At 39.5% G+C, this 21,846-nt stretch overlaps 1 protein-coding gene across 1 annotated transcript in view; it reads left to right on the forward strand.

Moving 5' to 3' along the window:
• Positions 1-21,846, forward strand: part of GRM8 (glutamate metabotropic receptor 8) — a 496,728-nt gene that overhangs the window by 286,830 nt on the left and 188,052 nt on the right. The window contains exon 7 of the mRNA XM_054022770.1: positions 12,445-12,645. Coding sequence (XP_053878745.1) covers positions 12,445-12,645 — 201 coding nt within the window. The remainder of the gene's footprint in view (positions 1-12,444; positions 12,646-21,846) is intronic.

The following is a 21,846-nucleotide window of genomic DNA, read 5'->3' on the forward strand; positions in this document are numbered from 1 at the left end:
TATTGCTGAGCCCCATGGTCTGTTTTCCAAAGCTGGATTAGCTATCATGGCTGAGAATACTTTGCTTCTTTTTATCACAGCAGGTGTGGGGCTTAAAGTCAGCGTGCTCCTGATGCGACAGACAGGAACAAAGAATTCTGGGGAATAGCAGTGGCAGCTGGCCAGTAGAAGAAAACAAGCTAGGATTTCTCTGGTTGCTAGAGACAGCTGGAATAGGTGATCCCGCAGTGGGAGTTCAGGGAGCAGGACCAAACAGGATGGAAGGCTAGAATGGTGGGAAGTAAAGTGACAGGTGAAAAGAGAAGGTTGGAAATGAGACAAAGTTTCACTTGCTAAATTGGAACATGAACTGTACAAGGTGACATTTTTCTGAGGAGTTCTACAAAAGACTATTAGTAGAAGTAAAATGCATTACATGAAAGTGGCAAGAGAAATTCAAAATGAGATCAGGAACAAGCTGAAAGTTGACTTTTAACCAGCTTTTGCTTAGTGTATAGTATCAGATTGACTATAGCAAGCTGTCTTTTCCTGCAGACATAAGCATCAGAAAGTCTAAAGTGGCATGTCCTTTTTCATTTGATTTCTCCATGTATCAGAAAAACCCAGTAGATTGAGGCTGTCCATAAGCTAAGATTGTATGTTTGCCTCAAGTTTATTGTGATATGTACAAGCCACTAAAGATTAGCCTTTTTGGTTCATACTAGCTCTAGAAATCATTGATAAAAATACAGCTCCAATCCAGTAATGCACTGCATGCTGGTATAGCAGTTTAAAATGGTGCAGCTGGCTGTAACTCATTCTACAAGTATTGTTGGTATCAATATGCAAAATGTAACACTGTGGGTACATTGCATCAAGTGAATGATCATACTTCATTTAACAGTATTTTGTGTATTGCGCTGATTATTTTTATTTATTATTAATAATGTATTTATTTGTCAAAGACCTCTGTTTTGTTAGGCATTAAACAAACCCAGAACTAAAAGACCGTCCCTGCTACATACATCTGGGTAATTTAGTTGGACAACTGGTATCAACATCTGTAAATAACCCAGACTTTTCCCTCTGCCAAACTTGCCTTTCCCCATTCACACTAAAGGTAAGGTAAGATTAAACAGAAGCCTCTTGCGTCACTAGGGCCGAGTCTAGGTTTTTTGCTGCCCCAAGCATGTGCTTGGTTTGCTGGTGCCTAGAGCCGGTCCTGCGCGTCACATTCAAATAGTCACCAAACTAAGCTTCTGGTAAACTGCTTAAAGTAGTTGATCCCAGACTGCAGAGCCCTCTCTCAAGAACGCAGTACTGGCAAAGAGCAGACCAGTGAACGTCAATACTGTTTAATTTTAGTAGCAATGCACAAGAGGTGGAAATGCAGTAACAGGGTACAGTGAGGTACAGTTTTAAGTGTTCAAATCATGTGTTATTTGAGGACGTGTTGATCCATGAGCCTCTTATTCAGTGGGTCTCAGACAAATCATTCTCAAATTTGCTGCAAACACTCTGCCAGCACATCATCGCCAGCCCTGAGAAACACCAACTTGCGTTCTCTATTGTAAATGACATTGTTTCTAGATAATGAGCCTGATTCATCAACAAGGGAACAGGGGATGCAAATTGACCCTCTGTGCCTGAAAGGGACAGCTGTGCCAATGAAGGGAATTCTATACCAAGACAGGGCAGGCAGCAGTACTAAGGGAGGACAGCTTAAATTTATAGCCAAGGCTCCATAAGAGCTCTGCCAGTGGAAACTGCAGGAGACGCACTGAATCAGCACATCTCCTGTTTGCCTTAACCCTAAACCTAAACCCTTCCCAGTCAGCCCTAATCACTTTCTGAGTAGCGTTAGCTAGCTCCAGGCCCTTTGGCAGAGCAGCATTTGTGGGTGGTTTGCACCAATATGCACCAATCTGAACAAAATGTCTTCCACCAGAGGCATGCAGTCTGTGGCACTGAATCAAGTCCATTAGATTTAAGCCAAAGTATAACTTTAAATAGAGATGAAAAAAATAACTCTAATTAGAGCTGCAGAGAAATTGCAGATTTTCACTTTGTGAATATTCACATGTGAAAAACTGCCTATTTCAAAGTTTTTTGTGAAAATGTGTTAATTTGGATTGGAGATGAGTGATATTTCTCCATTTCCAGCAAAGCAGATGCATTTATTTTTGCTGCAATAAATAATGAAAGAATACCCTGGAATCATTCACAGCTCTTGTTACAAAGTTTCCCATTTTGGCCTTCAAAAATTGCCTTCCTTTTTATGGAAAGCTGAGGAAAAAAAAAAAAAAACACAAAAGAACCCCAAACCCTCAGGTGAAAAGGTAGAATTTAATTTAATTTTCACAAAACTGTAGGGTTTTTTTATTTTTATTTTTTATTAGTTGCAACAGTGATGCTGATTTTTCCCCCCCACTAAGCTCCAGTTTTTATAAAATATTAAGGTCCTAGAATCAGGAGTGGGAAGATTTTGGTGCATAGAAAAGTTATCTTATAATTGTGTTTATCAGTATTTCTAAAGTATTGTAAATAAATATTTGTAATTTAGTAATTTTTATAATTAAGTTACCAGCACCAAATGCTCCTGTTTTGTCTTCTGACAAGCACCCATCCTTCCTACTCCCATGTTTGGCCAGAGAAACCCAGGAGGGGAGAAGGGGGACCAAAAGGGACAGTTTGCCCAGGTTCCCCATTGGAGAAGGCCCTCAAGCATGTGGAATTTGAGTTAATGGCTTTGCAACCTGGCACAGAATCACTCAGGTTTGGCCCAGCCGCCACTCTGTCGACCAGTCCTCCAAAACCTCTTTGTGGCCCTGCTTGCAGCTGACCATTTCTTCTTCACCCTCCCTTTTCTTCCTCCTGACAAAAGTACCACCTTTAATCCTCAAGTGCTTAACTCTCACTCTGCCATTTCTTTCCTCCCAAGTTGCTGAATGCAGGCATTGACTGGTGCCGTTCTCCTGGAGACCAGCTACCTTTGTATGGACTAAGCATTTATTTTAAGACAGATCAGTTACCAAATTTAGTTGTATATCCAGAGTGAGATGCTATTCTGTTCTATTTTGACTCTTATTGCAATTTTTGCTGAGATCATTTGTAACAAGTTGCATTAACCACAAGCCATTGTCTCCATAACAATAGTGTGCAGTCCTGAAAGTTAATACAAACACTACGGACACTGTATTTTTCTCATGGTAACCACACAATTACCGTGTGTAACTATATGTGTATACCATGGTCTCCTTTTGGATTTGACTCTCTATCCCAGTATGCGAAGGAAGCAGACACCAGTACGCAGTAGCACAGCACAGCTGTATACAATGAAGAAAAAAGCAAAAAAAAATAAACAAAAAAAACCCGGAACCATTGTGACGAACAGAATAAGAGAATTAAATTAGAGCTCCCTCAATCTCTCCCAGTAGTTAGAGCACTCCACTGGGATGTGGCAGTCTCATGGTTCAAGTCCCCCCTCCACCTGAGGGAAAAAGGGGATTTGTACAGGGCTTTGCTACCACTCAGGCAATTGCCCTAACCATTGGAGCTACGGGATATTCTGATGTGGGACTTCTTCAGTTTCTCCTGTTGAAGCTTTTGCACTGTGTGACTTGGTAGCTTGGGAGTTAGAGCACTCACCTGGGAGGTGGGAGAGGCAGGATCCAGTCCCCTGCTCAACTGAGAGGAGGGTTTATGAAGCCCAGTGGGGCCTGATTCTGGGATTTAGATGCCTACAGTGGCAGCTAGATGCCTAAGTCCTTTTGTGAGTCTAGCTCAGCAGTATCTTAGCTGGATTTCTACAAAGGGGATGATCTATGTGTAGCTTTGCCATCCATATCTTTTCAAGGTGAACAATAGTTATGTACATTTTCTGCCTAAAATAGGGAGAAAATACAAGGAGTCTGGCATAACTTATTTCACTCACAGTGAGAAATGGACCCAAAACTACTGAGTAGTTGGTGGAGGGTACTAGTATTATAGTGAAGTGCTGTTAGTCCAGGTGAGACTTTGCATTAAAGCCTACCTGAATATTCTGTCTAGAATCTCTGCAAAACAGAATCGCCTCAGCCAGGTGTAGTCTACTTCTCTAGGGTTTACCAGCCATACTAAAGGGTGTGCCTAACCCATACAATCCCCTAAGTACCAACCAGTGCCATTACTGTAGCCAAATGCTGCAATCTTCTTTAGTGACCTTTCTCTGGGGGGTCTTTAATCAACTTATCTTTGCTCCTGGACAGTGTTAGTAAATGAGTTTAGCAAACCAGGCCTTCTTTCTTTCTTTCTGTTTGCTATAAAGTGGGGGAAAAAGAGCTTTGAGGTATTATTAATTAAGGCAGAATCTATTTTTAGATTGTCACAATTCAAAAACTTCTCTGTCATTTCACTTCATATTTGGTTAAAAAAATTACCTCACTCCCATGCCAAACCTACTAATTTTGAGAGTAATATTCCTTTTTTTGGTAACTATTAGGGAAAGGAGATTCAACTTGAGGCTTATAATAGAAACTCAGTTACAGCAACCTAAGTATAGAGTGATTGCTACTACTCCATAATATTCTTAAATATGACAGTTGTGAAACTTGATTCAGTTTTTATTTAAATTTATAATCCTGGGTTGAACTTTTATGTTCATAGAAGTTGCAGCAGTGATAACTGGAGGGCTAAAGAACTGTAGCACCATGATAATATAGATCCACATCAGTCAGATTAATTCAATGTGCATTAAGGCCTGGAATAAAGAAAGAATGAAAGAGGCCATGAATCATTAACACTCTTCTAAGTGTCCTGTGATATAAAATCTGCAAGACCAAGGCCCTTAATCAGAATGGAGATACAAATCTCTGATTTAAGTGTCTTTTTTTCTAGCTCAGGAATGGAGGAAACAAGATGTGATTCGGTGGTGTTTAAGTGATTATGCAAATAGTTAAGAAAGCTGCAGGGGGCATGGATTGAATTACAAGTACAGTTTCACCAAATTTGATGATAGTTAGCTCTCTGGCATAATAACTGGAGAAAAACTGTAACTGCCCTCTATGATGTCAGATTTATTTTAATGCTATGACTCCCTCCCGTGTAATCCAACTTCTTCTTTACTTTATAACCCACTCCGGCAGTATCTCCTATGGCTTCTGTACACATTTTTGGAGTGAATATGCTGTATCAGGCACAAAGTACAGTATTTCCTACCCTAGAAATATAGAAATATATTGATAAACTTCAGGGGCACATTCCTTTTGTGAGGAATCTATTGGAGGTATCTTTCACACTATGCCTGTAGCTCAATGGCTACAATTTACTGATAACAAGTACATTTCCATTATTTATAGTTTTAGGCACAGGGAAAGATTCTGCTGTTCTTACTCTCAATCAGTAAGTAGTACTTTACTCCCTGAGTAGTTTCCTTGAAGAAAACAGACTGTTGACTACTAATCAATGTGAATAAGAGTGGCGTAGTCTGACCCACTGTAATTTCAACAATTTATGTGTAATGCACTTCATAGATTGATTTACAATTGTTCACACTCAAGACAATGTATCAAACAGATATGGTGATGACAGACTATTATTTGAACACATTTATTATTACTAGAAATAGTATATGCATCATAGTGAATTTCCAATTTACCGATCACTCTTCTTCACTGCATTTCAACAGTGGGTAGGATATGATAGATGCAGGGGTTTGGAATACATCAAGGGTTATATTCTCGTTTATTATGATTAAGACTAAAATTTTTTCATGTGACTTAGTAAAAGTCATGAACAGGTCATGGGCATTACACAAAACTTCATGGAGCCTGTGACCTGTCCATTACTTTACTAAAAATAACCGGGGGCCAGGCTAGGTTGGGGGGGAGGACTGGAGTTCCATGGAGGGGGAGACTGACAGGCTGAGCCCCCTGCCATGGCAGGGGGCACAGCACCGACTCCAGTGGCCGCAGAGGGGGTTATAGCATCGGGGGGACACAGCACTTGCTCCAGAGCTGGCCCATCTGTGGGATAGAGCTGCGTAGCCAGAGGGACGCCATGGGGCTGGGGCGCACAGCCCTGGCTGCAGCCCCACCAAGCCCAGGACACCGTGGGGCTGGGGCGTGTGGCCCCAGCTGCAGTGCCGCCAAGCCCAGGATGCCGCAGGGCTAGGGTGCACGGCCCTGGCTGTAGTCCCCACCAAGCCCGGTCCCAGCTGCAGCCCCTGATGGAAGCTGCGGGTCTGAGGTGTGCAGCCCGAGCTGCATCCTCCGCCAAGCCTGGGAAGCCGGGTCCTGAGTTCTGCAGGGTCCTGATTGCAGCCAGCCCCAGTTGCAGGGCAGGGGCACACAGTACCACCACCTCCTCCTGAAGCCCTAGAAGTCACAGAGGTCCAGCAAAGTCACGGGATCCATGACTGCCGTGACCTCCATGACTAAATCGTAGCCTTAATTATGATCAATCTAATCAGCGGTTTAGTGTTTTGGGGGCTGCAGTTAACAATGAAAGCAGATAACTAGAAAAGGTGAAACCTTCAGAGAGTCTTAGAAAGTGAAGAGAACCTGAAAAAAATAAATGATCATGTCAGTGATGAGACTTGAATTCCTGTGGATTTCTACATGATTACAAAATGTGAAACTGTTAATAATGTCACATACAGTATTAAAAACAATAAAAGCTATGAGTCTAGAAGTACGCTATGTTAACTAAACTACTGTATATACTGCTAACTAGAACTGATCAAGAATTTTTCAACAGGACTTTATTGGAATATGCTAATTTATCAAAATGAAAACTTTTTGAAGGAAAGGTTAGTTTTGATGAATTTTTCAGCTTGAACTTTTGAAATGGTTGAAACATTTCATTTTGACATTTTTTGAAATGAAAAAAATCTGTTTTTCTGATTTCAAATGACATTTGGTTTTGAAATTTAAGCCAATTATAGTACAAAAATAAAAATAAAAAAATAGTCAAAATAGAAATGAAAAGTTTCAAAATTACCCAAGGGAAACATTTTGCTTGACTTGAACTAATTTTAATATTAGGTTCATAAATATTTTTGAGATTTTGACTTTTTGTCCTGATTCCGAATAGGGAAAATGTTTGAAATCTCAAAAATGTTCGCAGGATGGGAAAACCATTTCCTGTCCTCCTCTACTGTGAAGTGTTCTCACAGTCTATTATTTGGTGGGATAGCACAAGCAGGCAATCTCTAAAAAAAATAAAAGTTACAGCAGACACAAGTTCATTAAATCAAAGAACCACATCTATTGATTGATGGAGAATACTCAGTCCATTCACATCCTTCTGCTTGCATTGCTGTTACTTTCCCAATTTTCCCTCTCAACAAGTCAGGAAAAAACAAATTCAACCCTTAACTTCCTTTCGGAATTGCTTCTTATTTGGCATCCTTCCTATGTGAAGGAGCCAGCACTTTTAGAGGCTATTTGTGAACTTAGTCACCTACTCAGGCAACATACTAACTCTGTTACGATGTATTCTATTAGAAAAAACAAACAAAATTATCATCACCTTAATATCTGAACAACTTAATATGCTAGCCTACATTATATTATTTAGTCCAAGTTGTATTTGCTTTGTTATCTGTATGAAGATAAAGTTCTGCAGTCCTCTTGAGTTCTATGGGAATTTTGCCTGAATATACAATGCAAGATCACAAACTGTAGAGCTTGTTAATGAAATTATTAAAAAATTCTGCTGCAAGATTTATAGTGTTGTATTCTTTCATTAAGGCTCTATTCTAAGTAGAAAGTTCTAAACCTTAGTTTCTAGCTATAAATGAAAATGTTGTAACTTGATACCCGTGGATAAATAAAAATAATGTTTGATAATAATGACTACTAAAGGTGTGACTTTTTTGTGGGTGGTTGCCATATTTATAACATTGACGATATGCACCATTTTACAGCTATACATTAACATTTACTTTGGGAAGTACAGCATAATCAAATTTTACAGCCAATTAAGTTGATGAGTCACTGTCATCTTTGTAAATTACTGTTTTAGGTGTTTGAGAATGCTAGAAAGAGAAAACTGGTGAAAATCTCAAGAAGAATGACCTGAACAGAAACCTGATTTGCAGTTTTCCTCTTGCACTTAATTATGGAAAGCATAGAGCTTTGGTGTAAAATATTTGGTTTAAGAGCTACTTGCTAAAGATCTTTAGCATCTTTGAAACAGAGTAATCCTGTTATGTCATTCTCCCACCTTTTAATTAAGAAAATACTACTACTAAAGTACTACTAAAATAATAAAGCTGTTTCTAAATTTATGGTGGTAAAGTGATTTATGACCACATATTTATGAGGAATAAAAATGAAAGCTTATAGCAAATAGGGGCTGTTTATATAAATCCCATGTGCACTGATGGGTAACTAGATCTCTGAATAATGAACATTCGTAATCTAAGATAGGAGAATGGGACTACATATTTTTCTTTAATTGTTTAGCAAAAAGAAAGTTTGCTGTTTGCACATTTGTGCCATTGATTTAGTTGCATAAAATGTTTGTGAATTTCAATGTTTTATGCCCTAATATTTATTTCTAGAGCATAAATTTTAAATGTGCATGCTTGAGTATTTGCAAGCAAGAGCTTGTAAACACATCCAGTCAGAGAACAGGTGCAGTACCATGTGATTTACCCCTCAAGTCACTAAGTAACACAGCTTGGAAAATGTCTATCTGATAGCTTACAATCAATCCAAAACGTGCCCCAAATGTATGTTATTTCAAAGAACTAGTACCTTTGCAGAAATTGCAATGTTCTCACTAATATTCCATTAGTAGATAAAGAAAGTAGTGAGCTGGTTTTCAGAGGTACTGGGTACCCACATTTCCCACACAAGTCTATTGACTGACTGAATATGCTGGTAATTAACAGATCTCTGGATGAAATCTTGGCCCCATTGAAGTCAGCGGGAGTATTGCCATTGATGTCAGTGATCTAGGATTTCATCCTGGTATTTGGTGAAATTCTAATTCCTTTGATGCCAATGGCAAAATTTCAATAGACTTCATGACATCTTGATATCTACTTAAGTTAACTAATTTTCCCTTCCATTTTTTGCTAATTCTTGCTTAAAATATCAATCTCTGTCTAAAACATAGAAATCATAGAAACGTATGACTGGAAGGGACCTCAATAGGCTATCTAGTCCAGTCCAGTGCACTGTGGCAGGACTAAGTATTATCTAGATCTAGACCATCCATGACAGGTGTTTGTCTATCCTGTTCTTAAAAACCTCCAATGACGGAGATTCCCACAACTTCCTAGATAATTTGTTCCAGTGCTTAACTACTCTTACAGTTACGAAGTTTTTCCTAATCTCTAACCTAAATCTCCCTTGCTGCAGTTTCAGCTCATTACTTCTTGTCCTGTGCTCAGTGGTTAAGGAGAACAATTTATCATGCACCTCTTTATAATAACCGTTTACACATCTGAAGACTGTTATCACATCCCCCCTCAGTCTTCTCATCTCCAGACTAACAAACCCAGGATTTTTCATTTTTAACTCATTGGTCATGTTTTTTAGACCTTTAATCATTTGTGTTGCTCTCCTCTGGACTTTCTCAAATTTGTCGATATCTTTTCTGAACTGTGGTGCCCAGAACTGGACAAAATACTCCAGTTGAGACCTTATGATTGCTGAGTGGAGTGGAAGAATTCATTCTTGTGTCATGCTTACAACATTCCTGTTAATATATCACAGAATGATGTTTGGGTTTTACAGTATTACACTGTTAACTCATATTTAGATTGTGATCCATTATAAACCTCAGATCTTTTTTTGCAGTACTCCTGCCTAGGCAGTCATTTCCCATTTTGTATTTGTGCAATTGAGTATTCCTTCCTAACAGTAGTATTTGCATTGTCCTTATTGAATTTCATCCTATTTATTTCAGATAATTTCTCTAGTTTGTCAAGATAATTTTGAATTCTAATTCTGCCCTCCAAAGTACTTGCAACCCCTCCCAGCTTGGTATCACTCACAAACTTTATACATGTATGCTCTATGCCATTATTCAAATAATTTGTGAAGCTATTGAATAGAACCAGATTTTGGACAGATCCCTCCGGGACCCTACTTAATATTCCCTTCCAGCTGAATTATGAACCATTGATAACTATGTTCAGTGCATGCTTTTCCAACCAGTTGCACACCTACCTTATAGTAGGTTTGTTTAGGCTATATTTCTCTGGTTTGTTTGTAAGAAGGTCATGTGACACAATATCAAATGCCTTACTAAGGTTGAGATATATCACATCTGCTGCTTCCCCCCATCCACAAGGCTTGTTACCTTGTCAAAGAAGGATATTAGGTTGGTTTGACATGATTTGTTCTTGAAAAATGCATGTTGACTGTTACTTGTCACCTTATTTTTTCTAGGTGCTTAGAAATTGATTGTTTCCTCCATTATCTTTCTGGGTATCAAAGTGAAGATGACTGTTCTATAATTCCCTGGATTGTCGTTATTCTCCATTTTATAGATAGGTACTATATTTGCCCTTTTCTAGTCCTCTGGGAACTTTCTCATCCTCCATGAGTTCTCAAAGATAATCGCTAATGGCTCAGAAATCTCTTCAGCCAGTTCACCAAGTATTCTAGGATGCATTTGAGCAGCCTCTGCATATTTTAAGACATGTAACTTGTCTAAGTAATTCTTAATTTGTTCTTTTCCTGTTTTATCCTTAAATGCTATCCCATTTACACTGATGTTCACTATGTTAGTCATCCAATCACTGCTAACTTTTTTGGTAAAAATTGAAACAAAAAAGGCATTTAACACTTTGGCCATTGATGTATTTTCTCTTATTGTCTTTCCCTCCTCACTGAATTATGGGCCTACCCTGTCTTTGGTCTTCCTCTTGTTTCTAATGCATTTATAGAATCTTTTCTTGTTACCCTTTATATTCCTTGCTAGTTTGATCTCATTTTGTGTCTTGGTCTTTCTAACTTTATCCCTACTTGCTTGTTTTATATATATATATTCATCCTTTGTATTTTGACCTAGTTTCCACTTTTTGTCTGACTCTTTTTTGAGTTTCAGGTCACTGAATATTTTTTGGTTAAGTCAGGGTGGTCTCTGACCATACTTCCTATCTTTCCTTCTCATTGGGATAGTTTGCTCTGGTGCTTAATAATATCTCTTTAAAAAACAGCCAGTTCTCCTGAATTCTTTTTTCCCTTAGACCTGCTTCCCATGGGCTCTTGCCTACTAATTCTCTGAATTTGCTAAAATTGGCTTTCTTGAAGTCCATTGTCTTTATTATGTTGTTTTCCCTCCGACCATTCCTTAGAGTATGGGTGCTGGAACAATTTGTATAGTGGAAGTTCTGAGATCCATTGAATCAAACTGTAAACTCTGTATATGATGGAAACCACTTCAAGCCAGGAGGTGCGGCAGCACCCCCAGCACCCCTTGTTCTTGCACCTATGCCATAGAGTCATGAACTTCATGATCACTTTCACCCAAGAGGCCTTCCACTTTCAAATTCTCAACTAGTTCCTCCCTGTTTGTCAGAATCAAATCTAGAATAGCCTCTCCCCTAGTTGCTTTCTCCACCTTCTGGAATAAAAAATTATCTCCAGTGCATTTCAAGAACTTGTTGGATAATCCGTGCTCTGCTGTAGTATTTTCCCCACAGATGTCTCAGTCGCTGAAGTCCCCCGTCACCACCAAGTCCTGTGTTTTGGATGATTTTGTTAGTTGTTTAAAAAAACATCATCCACCTCTTGTTCTCGGTTAGGTGTGCTCTGCCCATCCTAACCACCCATACCTCAAGCTACTTCATGTGACCCATGTGTGGCACTCATTTGGTCTGAATTTTTTTCTATGGAAAATAAAGGCTTTATGAGAAAAAGAAGCAAATAAATTAGAATAAGATACATGATTCTCAATTTGAGGAATAACTTAGTGTTAAATATAGGGAAAAGACCTCAAAATAGGCTTTCTTAAACACAGAGACAGATGGCAGCAGCACTTGGCAAATATTCACCTTCTTTTCAACATGTTTAAATAATGTTTATCAAACAATAGATGTAGATAAAAATTAATGTATTCACTAAATTTCATTTAAACCAGAATGGCAGGCTGCTGTAAAAGTGTCCTATAAATAACAGTAACCAGCTGTCCAATGGGAGTCAGTAAGCCAGAAAGAGAGATTTTGGAAATACAAATCTATATATTTTTTCTATTTTTATCATAATCAAATATTTTCTCCTCTTTCCCAGCCCAGAACTCAATATACAGTTTATAAACCTGGCTTAGTAAATAATGATTAGCGGTAAAACCAGATGGCCATATTTTATCTTGTTTAATGTGTTCCACTGATGGATATCTGGGCCCTAATTTGATCGATCAATTGACTCTAATTGTTTATGATGTACTCTAGGAATGCACATAGGATTATGCACATACGCACAAGCACAAAGTGATCTGACTCTTTTTTCCCTTTCTTTTCCATAGGCTTAGAAAGAATTGCAAGAGATTCAGCCTATGAGCAAGAAGGAAAGGTCCAGTTTGTAATTGATGCTGTATATTCCATGGCCTATGCACTACATAGCATGCATAAAGAGCTCTGTCCTGGATATATTGGTCTGTGTCCAAGGATGAGCACGATTGATGGTAAAGAGCTACTTAGTTATATCCGGGCTGTAAACTTTAACGGTAAGTTATAAGCATTTTTTTCTTCTTCTCTAAATACTTCAGAAGTGACAGGATTTCTTCTATATATAGGACACTTTCAGGCACAGTGGAAAACACAGGATTAGAAGCAGTTCTCTTTTTAATCAGAAGTGTGAGTTTTTCCACCTGCTTTGAAACCCCATCGTAATATTGAGCTGCCGCTAAAAGAGGCAGACGTTTAAAAATAAGAATCTGTCAATCACGCTATTCTGGTGGAAAACTGCTATTATAGAAACAACTGGAGGACTCATGCAGTCCTATTGACAGATTAAATTCCTGTGATGGTGCTTCTTTGTGCATTTGTTAGGGAATGAATTGTAGAAAATGTCTTTTTGCAAATTATTTTCTTTTAAAATCAGTTTAATGATTTTCCTACAATAGTGAATAATTTGGAGGTTGCTTTGTATTTACATATTTAAAACTTGATTAAATAATTGCTATGTGTTCTGGGTCCTGTTCTATGTCATTGGTTTTGATTCAGTGATTTAGTCAATTTTAAGCCATGCAGGGTGCTAAAAAAACAAAACAAAAAAACCCCAACAAAAACCACCACCACAACAACCTACACTGCATAAACTGCTATGCAGCTGGGATCTGCCTGCTGGAGAAATATAGTTACGGTTGCTTATGCCGCTGTCAGAAGAGGCTATTAGAGAATATACTTAATTTATAGGTATTAAATTGAAAAGAGCAGAACATACTTCATGGCAAAACAAAGTTACTGAAAATGTATGTTCTTTCATGAAAGTCATAATTGTTGTAGATTACATCTGTCATTATTTTCAGATGAATTGATACATTATTCTTTACTGAATCCCCCCCCTCACACCCTGCACACCCCCATTTGGCTGTAAGCCACATACCAGACATGCCTCCTAACCATACGCAGAGTAGCACTGTCTATCACAATATACTCCAATGACCTCAGCTGCCAGCCTTTTATAAAACAGCACAAGGTCATTTTCAATTTAGCTTCAAAGTGGAAGCTGTTTTTGCTTCAGGTAATAAACCAGACCATTTGGTTGATGTGAACATTGTCCGTAGTTTGCAATATATTTATGCTTTCCAGAAAGATTTTTTCTTTCATCCTATGACATTTCCTTGAACAGGGAATCCCTGTCTAATTCAAGACGGTTTGAATGATTCTTTAATGATTTTAAAGAAAACCTTGAGCAAAATAGGTAACTGACAAACGGGGAATGTTACGATGACAAAGTATGCAGCATATTGTAAGTTTGCAATGATGTTTCCGATGTTTCCAATAAATATTCTTTTGAATTTAAGTTGTTAAGGCATAAAGAAAGTGATCCATTTTCATTTGGTTGGTGTAGAAGTTTAGCATAAAAAGATAAGGTGTACATTTATTTCAAACCACTCTCACCCTAAAGATTGATGTATTTGATTAATACCTGTTGTGATTTCTCTGGTCTGCTGTAACTGTTGCTGTAAATACAAGGAGATGAAACGTAGCATGCTTTATAAGTATCATGATGGACACTGATGAGAACATTTTATCTTTTTTTTTTACATTAGTGATTTATCAGAAGTGGGAAAAAATGCAGATGAGGTCAATTTTTCAAACCCTAAGAAATAATTGTGTTAATTAATCCCTCATATTGGTTTAGTCCACATACTCTATTAAAGGTAAACTGCACTTTTCAGTCCTTTGGACTGTGGAACTCATACTGAAGTCAGACAAACAGTGTGCAGCAGAATTTGAGGACCAAATTCAGCCTCTTCCCTATCTGTAGAGTTCCCCTAGGAAGTGGAATTGATGTGGTTCTGAGGGTACTGTGCAGGGGAAAGGTGGACACAAGACTGTGTGGGCCACGACCAGAAGACTTGTTCTTGTATGGATCTTTCCATCATTTAACTGTTGTGGTGGTGGTAGTAGGGAAAGCTGAATAAGGGCCTGAAGCAGTTACAACCATTGGTCTGGAGAAGATATGGGGAAAGCGGTGGACGTGATATATCTTGACTTTAGCAAAGCTTTTGATACTCCCACAGTATTCGTGCCAGCAAGTTAAAGAAGTATGGATTGGATGAATGAACTATAAGGTGGATAGAAAGCTGGCTAAATTGTCAGGCTCAATGAGTAGTGATCAATGGCTCGATGTCTAGTTGGCAGCCGGTATCAAGCAGAGTACTCCAGGGTTCGGTCCTGGGGCCGGTTTTGTTCAACATCTTCATTAATGATCTGGATGGTGGGATGGATTGCACCCTCAGCAAGTTCGCAGATGACACTAAGCTAGGGGAAGACGTAGATATGCTAGAGGGTAGGGATAGGGTCCAGAGTGACCTAGACAAATTGGAGGATTGGTCCAAAAGAAATCTGATGACCTTCAACAAGGACAAGTGCAGAGTCCTGCACTTAGGATGGAAAAATCCCATGCACTACTACAGGCTGGGGACCGACTGGCTAAGTGGCAGTTCTGCAGAAAAGGACCTGGGGATTACACTGGACGAGAAGCTGGATATAGGTCAACAGTGTGCCCTTGTTACCAAGAAGGCTAACAGAATATTGTGCTGCATTAGTAGGAGCATTGCCAGCAGATCGAGGGAAGTGATTATTCCCCTCTACGCAGTACTGGTGAGGCCACATCTGGAGTATTGCGTCCAGTTTTGGGGTCCCCCCACCACTACAGAAAGAATGTGAACAAATTGGAGAGAGTCCAGCGGAGGACAACGAAAATGATTAGGGGGATGGGGCACATGACTTATGAGGAAAGGCTGAGGGAACTGGGCTTATTTAGTCTGTAGAAGAGAAGAGTGAGGGGGGATTGATAACAGCCTTCCACTATCTGAAGGGGGGTTCAAAAGAGGATGGAGGTAGGCTGTTCTCAGTGATGGCAGATGACAGAACAAGGAACAATGGTCTCAAATTGCAGTGGGGTAGGCCTAGGTTGGATATTAGGAAAATCTATTTCACTAGGAGAGTGGTGAAGCACTGGAATGAGTTACCTAGGGAAGTGGTGGAATCTACATCCTTAGAGGTTTTTAAGACATGCTTTGACCAAGCCCTGGCTGGGATGATTTAGTTGGGGTTGGTCCTGCTTTGAGCCAGGGGTTGGACTAGACGACCTCCTGAGGTCTCTTCCAACCCTAATTTTCTATGATTCTGTTAAGTCTCAGTCACTGGAAAAGCTCCAGAGCCTCTGTAGAAGGTACTTGGCTCTTCCCTACATGCATGTAGGCTGCTGAGCTCTCACTTTGACCAGTAACACATCTCAGACACCTTCATGGACCTTCTGTTGTGGCTGAGAGATATGTACATGTGAAACATTATAGTCTGAACTACAAGAATTTAAATGTAACGAAGTGCCCATGCCAGTAAGTGCAAAATAAATGTGCATGTGCACTTCCATTGGAATTGCTAACCTCAATGTACCATTGCATTAAAGCTCTTGATTCTAGAAAGCTTAGAAATGAATGTTGGAGTTGGTCATAGGGAATTCACTCTGCCTTAAAAAGTTGGTAAATATTTTAATAAGGGTAAGGAAATGGGTGGAAAAGGGGTAAAAAGCGAATGGCACATATCTCTAAGGGATTTTGCTAGCCTCTTATCTGAGAGGAGGTCACTCGTGATGATGGTGGCAGTGTGGGGAAGTACCTTTCACATTCAGACAAAATACAGCCTATAAAATACTAATGAAATAAGATGCAGAGGTGTGTTCTTATGATCCACAAGCATAAAAGGTGGTATTTTAGTTATTTTCATAAAAATTGCCAGTGTTCCTGTTGGTAAATAATAAATAAATACACTGAAAGCAACATTGGGGGAGAAAAGGCAGAAAGTTAGAGTCTGAACTTGCAAGCTCTCCAATGTACAGCTCACACTGATTTCAGATGACCCTTCCTGCTGGGAAGGCTGACTGAATCAGGCCTGGTTTTGCAAGAATGTAGCAATTTTCAATAGCTGGGACAATGAGCATTTTACCAGCTATGTACATTATTTTTTGGTTTGGCTTCAGAGTATCCTGCTCTGTTCTGTCCAGACTAGATGTTTAGATGTTGGGTCACTTTCTCCTCTCGATTACTCCCATGCAACCATATAGACCTCAGTGGGATTTCATGGGTGTAACTGCTATTACTATATTGTCACATTGAATCCTATAGACATGGCTTTGTTAAAATTGATTAAACATAATGGATGATATGAAGAATACCTTCACAGCACCCAGAAAGCTTTGATGAACAGGGAAGAATATAACTTTCTGTTACCTGGAGATAATTGTTTAGCTTTTGAATGCGGGTAATCAGTCTTAAAAGTGCTTATATTTGACGCCTCTTTGTTTACTTATATTTATATTGCAAAGAAGATTTTATTCCCCTGAAGGATTCATCCATGTAATAGTCTGTGACACTTTCATGACAGCAGGGTCATCATAATCTCCAAAGCACAGTGTATTGATGTAATTGATATGACATTAGTTTCTGCTTAGATGAACTTCCACAAGTTATATTTTAAACCCAGAATATCACATAGCAGAACGTGATCTTAATAGGGATAGAACTTTTACTCTTGTAATGGGAATGAGGAAATTTGATGGATGTGTCAGCTTTTGCACATGAATCCACCTTAGTGAATTGTTCAATCTTTTCTGGAGTGCATGTGTGGGTATTTGTTCTTCTTCTTGTTCTTGTTGTTGTTGTTATATTTGGTTCTTGGGACACCTACCAAACAAAGCAAGCTATATTGAAAGCACAATCAATTGCTTTTCATATATAGTGGCAGTTTAGCAGTTAATTTGGTTTGATAGGGGAACCTTGAACAACTATATTTTTACAGCATTTTGTAGTGTCATCTGGAAATGTAGAGTTTGTGAAAGCTGGTAAAATCCTAAGAACACTGTTTTATCTCCAGGCCAAAACTATTGCAGTATTGCCAACTCTTGTGAATTTTTTGACTAGTGATGGATTTTGGCGGGTTCTGGAATCTGTCTCATGATGATGTGAAAAGCTCTAGCCCTTTTAAGAAGAAACTTGGGCCCTCACCACACTTGACCCCTTAGGCTGAAAAGCCCAAGCTCTAGCCCAAGCTGGAATATCCACATTGCTATTTTTTGCACTTTAGCTCGAACCCTCAAGTGTGAGTCTGTCTATCTGGGCTGGAAGGCTTGCTCCCATCCTAGTGTAGACATACCTTCAGTAGCTATCTAAAAGGGTGAAAGAGGGTGGTGGCTGGGCTCTATGGCCACTGTCCCCTTCGCAATCCCCAGTTTCTATACATACATTTGGGAGGGAAATAATACAGCTCCAAGTTATACCATATATATCCCCTGGGTCTTCTCTGGGGTTACTGCTGGCCCAGCCACTAGCAGTATGGATCCTGCAAAAGCCACGCTGCAGTAAAAGGTGGAACCAAACAAGGCAAGTAGAGTCAGACACTATCTGGACCTATGGCTTTTGTCTTCATAAATTGATGGGTCCTTCCCAAGGATCCTCAAGGAACAAAGCTTGGAAGTTCTCACTCTCTGTGGTCATTACAGGCCCTCTAGCCAAATCCCCACAAAGAAACAATTAACAGAAAACTCCATAAGGAGACCCTCCTAAAGGTTTCCTGCCTTCCACACTTATTCCCTCTGTTAGGTTTTTTTCCTATCCAGAGTAATTTCAAATACTGTCCTTGCCAGTTTTTCTGTTCCAAAGTAAATAATATCTTTATTTTGAAATGGTGTTATCTTTAATTTTTTTAGAAGCAAAGACTTGATCTCTGTTTGTATTCTACTCTTAATTAGGCATGTAAATGATAAATGGAAAAAAAAAACCCAACCAACCAACAGCCCTTAGTTAACAAAGTGTTAAGGTTGCCTGGTGACAGCTTGTGCCCTTCCAGAACATTGAGTTAAATAAAAATCACCATGGACAATACCAATTTCAGTACAGAATTGGGTGGGCTGGAATTGCAGGGCACTATCTTCTTGCTGTAGGTATTGTCAATAATAAGGTGGGTTATGAGAGCAGTCTGTGGATTTAATAATTTGTAGGGGAAAGTATTGGTTTAGGTAGTATCCTGTGTGCAAGTGTGAAGGGATTGGACAAGAGTATGAAGTGGTTGTTAAATTTTACAAGTGTGGTATTTTGTCGGGGGAGTAGGCTCAGTGTTTGGGCATAGAGCAGGTGCAGATAGTACCTGTCTGTTAGAGTAAAAAAGCAGAGTGTGACTATGTGTGTTATGGATGTTTTGAGGGCATCACCCAAAAAGGGCAGAATTAAAGTGGCGTGGAAGTTTACCCTAACTCTGTATTTCCTGAGTTCAGAAGTTTGAGTTTTGCTGAACTCAGTGTTCTGCAATGGCACAGGATATTACCAGACAACCTTAACTTTGTGTTAATGAAGATTTTTGCCATTTCATTTCCTAACTTTTTAAACAGAAAGAGAAATGTTTATTGGTAGGAGTTAGTGGTCATCTAGGCAGTTGTAGTTCTTGCACATGATATAACCAAGCTTTTATATAGTGCTTTTTGTCAGTAGATATGAAAGAATGTTACATCATTATCCCCATTTTATAGATGGGAAACTGAAGCACAGAGAGGTGAAGTGACTTACCCAAGGTCACCCAGCAGGTCAGTTGTAGAGCTAGGAATAGTTCCATCCTGTTATTTTTCCACTAGGCCAAAGGGTTGTTATATTATTGCTAAATGCCCTTCCCTCTTCCAGTACATTTTGTTATAGTGGAATGGGGATAATGGTCCTGCTTTGACATGTTTCCAATGTGTAGTTGCTGACCGGGCAGGTGAGGGAAATCTTATCTGTGGTCTTCTTCTGTCCAAAACTTGACAGTTTTATTACTTGGTGGTTACAGTAGCTTTGAGCAAGTAAGAAAAGACTGGTGTGTGTCTCTCCTTGTTTGGCCTCTGTCTCATCATTTCCTGCAACAAAGCCCCTACCTCAACATTTCTGGCTCTCCCTCCCCTTTCCATCCTATTAAGCCATTAGCTGGCATTGTAGGAGCCACATGCAAGAAGTTGCTCCTTGCTGTCTCCTGCCCCCTGGTGCTGCATACACATATTTCAGGCAGCTTACTGGAGGCTCACATGCTTCCTTGTTTATGGAGGCTGATCTGATGATTCCCCTCATTCCTACTACCCACCGCCGGCTGGGACTCCTGCCCCTTCTTCAGCCAGGCTTTTCCAGCCATGTCCCAGGTCCAGCCAATCCACCCCTGCTCCAAACTGGGCCCCTTCTCCCCACCCTCTGGCCAGCCCCCCATCCCACACAGGGGTGATGTGTATCTTAACTATTCATTTTCACATGCTTAAATTTGAGTTACTTTCAGTCCTCTGCCCCCAAAATCTGGGGTTACATGGGTGGCAAGGAGATAGGCTCAGGCACCTAATGAGGGACAGGACTCCCCAGATCTCGGCTCACATGCAGGGATAGGGAGAGGAGCTCAGACCCCCAAGAACAACAGAGTCCCGCAGATCCCAGAAAACACAGCAGGCCGGGAGAGGGGTTCAGATGCCTGCAGGGGAGTAGGGCTCCCCCAGATCACAGCACATACATTGAAGGGATTCAGGGTTGACAGGCTCCCTCATTCCTAAACTCCCAACTTCCTCTGCTCCCCCTTACTTTCTCCAACCTCTCCTGTCCTCTCCCCTATTGCCCATTCCTGAGCGATATAGTTAAACCTACCTAATTTTCTAATGTAGACCAGACTTTAGAAAAGCTATTTATTTCAGGAGGCTGTATCTCAGGAACCCTTTTGTCATAGAACCCCATATTTGGATCACTACTCCACTATAATAATGTGCACAATGATATAACCCTAGTATGGCATGAAATCATCTTACATTACATTTCTTTAGTATCATCATTTCAATAAAACTTTGTTGGCTGGTATTATACAAAATAGAGAGACAAGATGGGTGAGGTAATATCTTTTATTGTAACAACTTCTATTGGTGAGACAGAAGTTGGTCCAATAAAAGACATTACCTCACCCACGTTTTCTCTCTTATGTCCTGGGACCAACAAGGCTACAACAACACTGCATTCTACAAAATAAGCAGAGGAATTTGAAGGGCACAATCCTGTGACGTACTTAGTGTCTCTTGCAAGGTGCTAAACTCCCATTGAAGTCAGGAGGAGGCAATCACAACCTTGCAGGATCATACACATTTTTGAGGACATTTTGAAACATTTTTTAAAGTAATTAATCTGTGAACCTTCTGCCATACATATAGGAGAAGCAGGAGGTGGATGCAATGGATATTTCCTTTGGGCAATGATAAAACATACACACATAGCATAGATCAGATTGTCTTCTTTCATTGCTGTTCCTTGGCAAAAATAAAGCTAGAATTATGTAGCTGTCACCCTAAAGATAAAGTCATAATTCCCAAATTTAACATAACTTCTTTAATTATCAGGTTCAAGAATAGAATAATGTTCAGTCTTCCTATAGCTTCATAGTTAGTGTACTATTATTATATGGACCAATTGAACTGTTCTTTGCTAACCACCTTAATTTAAGTGTTCATATATTCAGTGCAGAAAACTATATTACAGGAATGTTACAGTTGCATGGTTAAGCACTCAGAAAATGCAAAAATTATGGCTGCACCTTAACTCAGTCCATTATGCAAGCCTTACAGTAGAGTGTTTAATTATACAATCATTAAGGTAAGGTCATGACTTGACCTGCATGCTCACGCATGGGAGTTCAGGAATGCAAGGATATTCCTTACTCCCCTGCATAGGCTAATGGCCCAATGGGTCATGGCATGGGTGGAGATCAGCCTCCAAAGAACTGTGACTTTGCCTCCTTCACGAGTGGGTTGGGAATAGGTCAGAAGGAACAGGGAATGGGAGGAGCATTGACTCTGCCAGCATAACAAGATGAGCCAGTGCATAAGGGAAGAGTAACTGGCTACTAATATAATGCAATACCAAACAATATATATTTTTTTATAATACAACCTTAGATAACCAATTGTAGAATCTTGTAACATTTCTTTATTCTTTTATACTTGCACTAATTTCTTAGTTATAGTGGGCCAGCATATCTTTATTGATTTAGATTTTGTAATATGGTAAATTATCTTTTGTCTGAAGGTATTTATTTAATTAATTTGGTCAGCAAATGCACAAAAGATCATCCTTTGTTAAAAAAGCAAACATGGAAAATTTCATCCCGAAACGTTAAAATGGTGAGTGACTGAAGACTGAAGTCAAGAATGT

The sequence above is a fragment of the Malaclemys terrapin genome, chromosome 1 (assembly GCF_027887155.1).
Source record: "Malaclemys terrapin pileata isolate rMalTer1 chromosome 1, rMalTer1.hap1, whole genome shotgun sequence".
NCBI classification, from domain to species: Eukaryota; Metazoa; Chordata; order Testudines; family Emydidae; genus Malaclemys; species Malaclemys terrapin.